Here is a 10402-nt window from a genome sequence, read left to right as displayed (position 1 = left end):
CGTCCCCCGATCTGATAGGTGCATTTCTTATAGCTTAAGTGAATACAAAATAAATGAACGGAATAGCTTCCATTAGTGATGTAGTTGGATAAAAGAACTCCTGATGGTGGTATGACTTTGATTTTTTTGAAAGAAAACTCATTTCAGAAATAGAGTCAGGTATAGGTCACATTATGTAGCCTTTATTCAAGAATGTTGTGAAAATGGGATTCATAGATTCAAGGATTGATAGCGAAATAGACAATCCTAATAAATGAAGTCGGAAATTGATCGGATAGAATGAATGCAGATAGAAATCGAAATCGAAGGAAAAACTAGTAGATTAACACCTTCACAGTCCTTCAATTTTGAAAAAAGGGTTCAAAAATTCTATAATATCGCATAGAGTGGTGCGTGCTAGTTGAACATCGTGTTTGATTATTTTGCTATTTTCATATAGTTTTGTGATAAAAACATGCTTAATGATATGGGGAGCAATGGTTTAAATAACATAAATTTATTGCACACCGATTGCTGCTTTGTTTTGTATCATTAAAAGATTTAATGTATCCAGCCATCCAATTTATTATTATCGGCAAAATACTGCTACCGAATTTTGACCGAGAAGATACGACACACAATAAGATCCTACAGAGTGCGTAGAATAATCCGATCGATAGCTAAACGAGATGGCATGCTGATTATCGTGCGCCAGAAAGATCGACGATATGTACCGATAACATTTGGAGGGGAAATCCATTAGCGATATTCCAGCTGGTACATGCAACCTCCTCGACGCATGATCTCTCGGTACTAGCGAATTGAAATTTGTCGGTTTTGGCGTTCAAAATCCGACGCCGAAATCCTTCCGATGAGCATCGTGCGTTCAATTCGTTCTTGGTGGCTAATCGAATTATTTTTTGTGATATCCACGTGCGCGAAAACCACGCGCAACGACGCCAGATTTGGCTCTGCTGATAAAAAGCGTGTGCCATGGGCTTAAAGATTACTATTTCGGATAACGGTAGCAGCACGTGAGCGCAACAAGGACGAGCTACTATATTTTGTACCAGGCGAGCTTAGGAGGTGATCATTGCTTGCACTATGGAGTGGTGTGTGCTAGTTGAACATCGTGTTTGATTATCCCGCTATTTTCATATAGTTTTGTGATAAAAATATGCTCAATGATATGGAGAGCGATGGTTTAAATAACATAAATTTATCGCTCACCGTTTGCAACTATGTTTTGTATCATAAAAGGATTTAATGTATGCAGTCACCCAATTTATTATTACCGGCAAAATACTGCGACCGAATTTTGACCGGCAAAATACGACACTCAAAAATATCCTACAGTGTGCGTAGAATAATCCGATCGATAGCTAACGAGAGCAAACGAGATGGGATGCTGATTATCGTGCGCCAGAAAGATCGACGATATGTACCGATAACATTTGGAGGGGAAATCCATTAGCGATATTCCAGCTGGTACATGCAACCTCCTCGACGCATGATCTCTCGTTACTAGCGAATTCAGTTTCGGCGATTTTGGCGTTCAAAATCCGACGCCGAAATCCTCCCGATGAGCAAGCGTTCAAATCGTTCGATATTGGTGGCTAATCGAATTAATTTTTGTGATATCCACGTGCGCGAAAACCACGCGCAACGACGCCAGATTTGGCTCTGCTGATAAAAAGCGTGTGCCATGGGCTTAAAGATTACTATTTCGGATAACGGTAGCAGCACGTGAGCGCAACAAGGACGAGCTACTATATTTTGTACCAGGCGAGCTTAGGAGGTGATCATTGCTTGCACTATGGAGTGGTGCGTGCTAGTTGAACATCGTGTTTGATTATCCCGCTATTTTCATATAGTTTTGTGATAAAAATATGCTCAATGATATGGAGAGCGATGGTTTAAATAACATAAATTTATCGCTCACCGTTTGCAACTATGTTTTGTATCATAAAAGGATTTAATGTATGCAGTCACCCAATTTATTATTACCGGCAAAATACTGCGACCGAATTTTGACCGGCAAAATACGACACTCAAAAAGATCCTACAGTGTGCGTAGAATAATCCGATCGATAGCTAACGAGAGCAAACGAGATGGGATGCTGATTATCGTGCGCCAGAAAGATCGACGATATGTACCGATAACATTTGGAGGGGAAATCCATTAAATCTAGTGCGATAATCCAGCTGGTACATGTATCCTCTTCGACGCATGATCTCTCGTTACTAGCGAATTCAGTTTCGGCGATTTTGGCGTTCAAAAACCGTCCTCGAATCGAACCGCTTAGCGACGAGCGTGGGCTTGATTTTTGTGCATTTGTTGCATGCAAGCGTGTATCTACTGATCCAATGCAGTGCTCGGGCAGTTTTGATTAAAGTTTATTCTTCCACAATTGCCTTGTGCACTGTTATTTCTTCATTTTTTATGAACATGCATAGATTCTCTATGAATATGTGTGTTGCGAATTTTTACTTTTATGTTTAAATCGTAAAATTTTATTAAATTACTTCAATTTTTTGATGGAAGGAAATGCCCACCAACCATGTACTTACTATGCGAAATTATAGAATAAGAATGAGTAAATTTTGTATTTATTACCTAGAAATTGAGTTTTGAGAACAATACGCAAGTTTATCATTAAAGTATCAAAAAATGAACTTTTTGACTCAAGTCACGCGAGTGCAAAGTTTGTTGTTCATGCAGAAGCAAGTGCGATAAAAAGCTACGCGAAGAAACTAAATATAATTATAAGACTCCCTTGATAGAATAACTTGCGCCAGGCAAATAAAAACTATGATCAAATTTAAATTGTGTTGTAATTTACAAAATAGAATTCAATGTTGGTGAGAACAATCAAGCAGTTTTTAACTAATTTTCTGAAACTAATTTAAATATAATAGTTTTTAACTAATTTTCTTTTTCCAATTAGCATTTTTAGCATAAAATCTCAACAAAAAAGAATACAAACTTTTTTTTTAAATTTTAGAGCACGTTTTTTCCAAATCACAAATAAAAAAGGGTGACAAGTTTTGACCCTTTTTTCAATATTGAAGGACTGTGAAGGGATGAATCAAAGCTGCCCAAATCACTGGGCAAATCAGTAGATGCACGCTCAATGTGCCCGCTCGCACTGCTCGGGTAAAACTATGAAGGGGTTTATAAAAGGAGATGCATTCATTGAGAATATATAAAACATTTGAGATTTCAGCTTTTTTGCCTTACGGCAGACAAATAACTTATGCTATGGAGTGTAGGTTGTTATAAAAGGTAAATACCAAATGCATTTCATTGCATCCTTGCATTTGCATCCTTGAGATGGACCAAGCGTTTTTTCTACGAAGGAATATGAAGCGTGTCTACGTGTATGATATATTGCATACTTCAAGGCGCGTTGCCTTGCAATTTTATCCCCATATGCTATTTAACACAATGTTAATTCAATGTAATTCAGCTCCCTACCATTCAAACATTGGCTTTTAATTACTTACTAAAGGATAGCTTCATTGCCTTGAACCTTGGTTAATGCAATTCCACAAGGCATACGTTTAATGGACTATTCCTGAAGTCCATACGCTGAATCGGGTTGTCATGCCTAGGAAAAGGATACCGAAGGGTCAATTAGCGGCATCCCGTTTACTGCCCAATCATTCGTGCACAATTTGAGCATAAAATACGGAGCTGTCGTAAAATGCAACCGCAAGTGGTTCGGCACCCTCGTAAAAGCTTCGCACATTATTGCGATGATTTTATCTAAACCTTGCTGTGCTTACTTTTGCTCGGCGTCGTGGGACGATGAGCGCTAGTGGAAGCGTGGACATACACTCGAATGAAACGAACAACAAAAATCGATCACAGCCTTACGTGCCGTGGTGCACTATACGCCCTGAATCCACATGAACGGTGCATGGGAGTACACGCAACATAAAACCTCCCTCACCGACTCACCTACTGGGCTGGTTGGGCGGAGAAATAAAACAAAACGGAGCTCAGAAAAAAATAATGCCCTCCCTCGGTACACCTCGGGCATAATCGAACGGGGTGTTGATGTACACAGCAGCACGTCCTGTGGTAAGTGCAGTTTTATTAAGGTAAGGTTAGTGCTGCCACACCGCTTCTAGCCGTGCAGGGTTGATGGCGGCCTGTGGGGGTGAGCTGTTTCGTTCCGTTCCCTTGTATCCGATCGCAACCGGAATGCAATTTTGCTCCCTGTCGAACCTCCACTCGATGCAGCTGATGAGACCGGGTGGCATCGCCCTGATGGCGGCGGCAGCCAGCTCGGAGGCTCGACATTCGGGGACAGTCACCTTGACGGTGTGGTCAAGACTGCAATACCTGAGTGTATTGATCATTTTACGAGCACTCGATGCAGCAGCCCGATGGTCGATGCAATGGGCAGCTGGTAGTGGAAATGGGGCCGACACATGGCAAGGCGGTTTTGAAATATATGTATGCAAATGCAGTAGGGGGCCTGATTTCGATATTGTTTTGAGGAGCGTGCGTGCTTGCTCTTTTTTTGTCAAAAAACGAACAGTTTTTTTTCGCTTGGTTGTCGGGAAGATGCAATCAATGGTGCATTCTTGGGTAAATATTCTCCTGCCGAGAAAAAGTGACTGAAGAGACGAGTGGAAAGTGCTTCAGCAAACGAGCACTTGAAGAGAATTTCTTAGATTTAAAAAAAATTGATAATAATAATTCAAATATCCTTGGTTATATAGCGGTTTTTGGTTAAATACACATAATTAGCATAAAAATTAAAAAAAGATCCATGCAACCAATCGCAGAGTGGTGCGTTATTCAGCATAAATATTCTATCCAAATGGGTATCATAAAAACGAATAAAACCATCATTAAATAGCATCCCCTCACTCAATTGTCGAGCCTGTTTAATTGCATGGCATTCTAGGATAGCTTCGGGATGGCATTTACGTTCGTTCCAGCCTCGTTTCATCGTCACAACCCGGGAGATAACTCGCCCGCCATAGACAGCAAAACAAGTTCTTTGCCAACAGCTCGCTCCAGAAGATTCTGCAGCCGCACTCTAACGAAGTATTCCAAATAGGAGTGCAATCAAAGAACGAGCGAAACGACGACCATCGCTCGCTCCCCAGGAATCAATCAGGAACGGCAATCAGGAATGGCAAAATGGAAAACCGGTCGGCTGGGGCGATGAAAATCTACCGATCGATCGATAAGCGAATGCAACGAACCGGAGGTGTCCAATGGCGTGTGGAGAATCGAAACTGAAGGATGAAATGGGCATAATTTCGCCAAGAACGATGCCACCGGCGACTGCGTCCGTGAATGGTCGGGAAATATAGAATTGCGTTATGCGTGGGCTACAAAATGCAACAGGAAAAGCCCCGTTAGAAGGGAACCACGTGTTAGCGGTCCCGAAGGTGTCGAGCACCGGAAAAGGAATGTGAGCAAAAAATAAAAATAAAATAATAAAAAATAACACTGCGACAGGGCAGGACAAACGAACCCCGCCAAAGAACGGGATCGTCCAGGGACACTAAACGAGGTGAGGGAATCACAACATCATACATGGGAGATAAATTATGCAGAACCCTTTTTTATGCTCCCTGTGGGAGCAAGATCGAGAGCAGCAGTAACCGATCGGCACCGGATACCTTGTTTTCCTTTTGCGCTCGAAAGGGCGAAATCGGAAGAAACACCTCCCAGCCGGCTGCGTATCAGCTGCGTACGATTTATGGTGTGTTCTACCTGAAAAATATCTCGCAATAATCACGCTCTGCCACACTTCGCCGCGTGTCCTTTCTTGGGGTCGAAAAGAAAACATTCTGCCCACGGGTAGCGGACATCGAGCCCTTTTCAGAGTCGCGCCTTGCGATCCGATTTGTGGGAATGAAAATTATGTATCTAAAAAATGAAGCGAAAAAGAGAGAAGGCAAGTAAATTCATGACTCTATTCACTTACCTCTGCTAGCCACCCAAGTTACCACTGTCAGTTTGTTATGGTCAGATTCTGAATGCAATTCGATTTTTCTTCCACAACAGCTTCCCGTTTGCTATCTTGCACGATCCTCCCTGGTTTGGGTGGTACCGTCCGGTCCCAAGGTGGGATCCATTTATTGTTCTAGTTTGCTAGGAGTGCACCAACACAACCCAACGCTTTGGCTACACCAACGCACGCTAGTGCATCGGGGCTGTGGTGCATCAGCGTGGTGCATCTAGGGTACCCGAGCAGGACGGAGTATAGTGGCTTTGCATGTGATCTTGTGCGATCGAACCACGGCTGAAGGATCGAGTCCGTCCAGGGTCGGATGGTACAAAGGGGGTAGGAGACAACCAGGGGAGGGCCGAGCTTATAAAGGGCGTTCTCGGGCAGACGCTTCCAGTCAGTTGTCCGCTAGGCTCCGGATCTAGTCGATAGTTGTGGGTTGTAGGCAAGTGCAGCTAGCGAAGCGTAGAATCAGTTGAAGAAGTGCGCACCATTTCTTCTAGGATTTTCCAATAGCTCCAGCGTGTGTGTGTGTGTGACAAAAGCGAAAGGTAAGCTGGATCGGGTCGGGTGTTGCGTGAAACATTCTCTCATAGGAATCGGATTCGTCGATCAATAGTTAATTTTCGATCCCATTTCATGTAGAAATGGAAATGAAAGCTAATTAAGTTTCTCTCCTCTAGGACTCAGAATAAGGTGTTGGCATTTATCCAAATGAGTTTTTCTTCTTGGAAACGTTAGGTCATAAGGCAAACATAAATTATTTTTGAGTTTCTCGTTGACAATGCGTTTGTCGTTTTATCATGATGCTTTTGCGCAAGCATTGCAACAGAAATTTACCATTTACCAAATGAATATCCTTCTATGTTGGGAGTCTAATTGAGCGTTAGAAAAGAGTACGAGCTGCGGATGAAATGCTGCCCTAATTCTAGTTTTACAATCTATTCTCGAGTTATACAAAAGTAGGCGTAACATAGAAAAAGTCCAACAGAGCACCTAACGTACCACAGAATGCTGCTTTCATGCAGTTTCTGGTACGTAATTATTTTTTTTTGTAGAAATGCACGTCTTAATTAACTAAGCTCACGCCAATCTCCCTCACTAGTCCTTCTTTACTCCCGATATGCCCTGCTTTCTTTTGCATCTGCCCTTCACCTTCACAATGGCGTCACGAGTGCAGTTCTTGACCTTTCTCACACCCAGTACCCACCTTCGCCAGTGGCAGTGGCTCGTTTGCTCTCAATTTTTATTTCGCAGACCGGTTTTCAGTCACGCCAACGGCACCGACCGGTTGGTGGAAAGGTTTCTTTATCTCTCTCTCTCTTTCTCTCTCGTGGGGCCATGTACGACCTCTTTACGGAGTTCGCGTACTGTTGGGCAAGCCGGGCTAGCTAGCTCTACAACCGGCCAAGTTCAATAGCACGACCGCAACAGGACAACCAGTTTGCAGCATCATCAGATTGCATTTTCCGTTCTCTTGTCTTTTCATGCTCGCGTGAACCTGAATTCTCCGATGCTGCAGGATGGGCCATCTGAGTACCGTTGCGGTGGTCGCCTTGGTGGGCCTGCTGGCTGGATGTCGTGCGGCTCCGACCGCCATCCTGCAGCCTGCGACGCAGTACTATCTGCTGCAGCCCCAGCCAGCCACGCTCAAGATTCAGCCACATCTCATCCAACCGATCCAGCAGCTGAAGCTGGAACCGAAGCAGTACGTCTACTACTACCCATCGCTGCCATTGACTACGACCACCCACACCACGCATCAGTACACCGAGGGCAAACCCATCCGGTTGGTGACCCTTAAGCAAGATGAGGGCAACTGGTGGTCGTCAGTGTTTTCCTTCCTACAGCCTCCCATGACCGAGGCGCCTCCAACAGACTCCGAAACGACGGAAGCACCCGCACCTGAAGCTCCGGCTAGCAACGCGCCCGAGAAGCAGCTTATGTTCATGGCTCCGGCTGCTGAGGCAGAAAAGAGTGCTTCAGACACACCGGCCGCGACCGCTGCTCTGCCGCAGCCTCAGCGCTACTACATCTTGAGTGGAACGCCCCAGTTCTATGGCAACTTTGACGCACTGCAGAACCCTCTCAGCCCGGTGTTCAGTCTGCAGCCGTTGCAGGCGATCCACGCGCGTGCCGGTTCCGCTGACATTCAGGCTGAGGATGGACTACAGCCCAAGTTCCAGGCTCAGATCGTATCTTCGCTCGCCCCGATCGCACCCGTCCCGGCCGCTGTTCCGGCGCAGCTTAAGAACGATCTGTTGGAGTCCCACCAGGATAAGGAGCAGACGATCGATCGTGCATGGGCGCGATCGCTCGATGATGAACCGCAGCCAGAGCAGCAGCAGCAGCAAAACCACCACCAGCTGATGGTGATGATGGCTGATGATGAGGAACAACCGGCCGTTGTTGTGCAGGGTCGCTCGAAGATCGTCGAGGATGAGGAAACCGCACCCCAGGTGCAGCCGATCGTCGATGAGGAGCAACCGGGCAAGCAGGATGAAGCCGTACAGCGCAGCGTGAACGATCCGGCCATCGCCGCCGTCAAACCCTCCGGTATAGCCCTGGCCGGGCGTGGTGGTGTGGCCGCGTCAGCCCCCACCGGAACGGCCATTGTCGGTAAGAATGGTCTAGCGTTGGCTTCACCGTCGGCCACTTCCGTTGCAGGTAACTTCTTCGACGAGGAGGACGAGGAGAAGAAGAAGCCACTGTAAGCCCCGACTGCTGGTTGCGTAATGCGGAAGGAAAGAGAGCGAACGAGCCTTCGAGGCGCGTTCGGAATCAGGATATGTCTGTATACGTCACATACACGCACTGCCCCGAGAGCGAGTCCTTAATTTTCCCCATTGACTTTCGGCCACTGCGGACAGCTCGTCCCGTGCTCAAAAACGTGATACTCTGCCACCCCGTGGACTCTCTAGGATAGCGTTAGCCTTAGGACACTCACACCTACAACACACATACATACATTCTCGGAGCTCGAAAGGACGACCCAAGACAAGCGGACTGAAACGAAACCCCACCTTAAAGGAGCTGGGGATGGGTTGGGATTTGATTGCGAACTCATTCTCATCGATCATCACTCATCATTCACCATCATCCTGCGAGGATCGTGCTCGATCGTGCACGATTCGCCGCACTCATCACTAACAACAAAAAAATAACATCCAACGAGGAATAAAATGCGAATGCAAATGCAAGTGGCTTGCCCTTCTTTTTCACGTTTCTTTCCGAGTCAGGCGAAACGGTTAGTAAAGGGGTGGTTTGGTGGTTTATTTCGTGTTCGATCGGTACGGGTTATACTCGTTTCACGTAGTTAAACTCGAGGGTTTGCGGCACGTAGCGTGCGGCTTGCAACCGCAGGTCACCCATGTCATACAGCGACATGTCGGGGTAGTCTTCCAGTATCGTTAAGTAGATGAAGGCTATGCCCGAGAGTAGATCAGCGATCATGTACGGTTCGATGATGCGGTAGCTCTGGAGGTTACGTGCGCCTTTTCCTGTCACCGGAGTGGACACGTTGGCGGCCAGGATACGCTGTAGGACGTCCTCACGCACCTCATCCAGTGAGGGCCGATCAGCAAGGGTGCCACACGCCAGTACCAGCAGCAGTAGTACGGTGAACGCGATCGGTGTCGATCGTTTCATGGTTAGTCGTGGGCTCTAATTTGAAGGATTTTGAAAGCGCGTTGAACAGCTTCTTGGACGCGTCCGAGTTCGATGGCAGTGGTACGCAAACTGCCAAAATGCGCTCGGTTGAGAAAGGGGCCTTTCGATCAGTCAGAACGAATGTTCGGTTTCGGTGGAGGCGCCAAACTGCATACTCCACCAATCACGATGCACCGCAAGGGGTGGTTTGTGTAGTTTTATTTTTCGAACAATCTGGTGAAAGGGAACCCCGAGCTTATGCATTTCACCTTGCTTGGAATCAGAATTTTCTTCGAACCGTTTCGGGCATTCTGTGCCGCAGTACGTGTCTGACCGCGGGCTCGTTCGTTGATTTTTAAGTGTCTCGCAAGCTGTACCCGTTCGACGATGACTATCGCGAGACTGGCTGCGATACTTCTGGTACTAGTCGTTCTGACTGGGGACCTTGTTTCTGCGAAAAAGGCAACTGTGGCGAATGACGAGTACGCAGGAATCGACTCTGGTTACGCGGGCACCGATTCCGGAAGCGATGGTTATGGTGGATACGACGGATACGGCGGAGGTGATGGCTATGGTGGATACGGCGAGAACGGTGAGAGCCACCACGGATACTTGGATGATGTGGAAACATTTCTCAAGCTCCGTGACACACTGATCGAAGCGGCCAACAATGCGGTTGGCTTCGTGCAGCTAGCTTCCTTGAATGAGTTCAACGAGGAAGCGATGCTCTTCCCTTACGATTTTCCGGGTCCGGTGAAGTTGTACGTACGGGAAGTTGAAAAAGTACCTCCGAG

At 46.3% G+C, this 10402-nt stretch overlaps 1 protein-coding gene across 2 annotated transcripts; it reads left to right on the top strand.

The window, feature by feature from the left end:
* The first annotated feature begins 6377 nt into the window (after window positions 1–6377).
* Window positions 6378–9106, top strand: LOC128725282 (uncharacterized). 2 transcript variants are annotated; one of them, XM_053819015.1, is made up of 3 exons: window positions 6378–6511; window positions 7483–8516; window positions 8628–9106. In XM_053819015.1, the coding sequence occupies exons 2-3, from the start codon at window positions 7484–7486 to the stop codon at window positions 8672–8674; spliced, it is 1080 nt and encodes a 359-aa protein (XP_053674990.1). In that variant the 5' UTR covers window positions 6378–6511; window position 7483; the 3' UTR covers window positions 8675–9106. The 2 variants fall into 2 exon arrangements, with proteins under 2 accessions (XP_053674990.1, XP_053674989.1); XM_053819014.1 differs by having other exon boundaries at window positions 7483–9106.
* The last annotated feature ends 1296 nt before the right edge of the window (window positions 9107–10402 follow it).

This window comes from Anopheles nili, chromosome 3 (genome assembly GCF_943737925.1).
Source record: "Anopheles nili chromosome 3, idAnoNiliSN_F5_01, whole genome shotgun sequence".
Classification (NCBI taxonomy): Eukaryota; Metazoa; Arthropoda; class Insecta; order Diptera; family Culicidae; genus Anopheles; species Anopheles nili.
The sequence above is the reverse complement of the archived record's forward strand: the minus strand, read 5'-3'. Positions and strand labels throughout refer to the sequence as shown.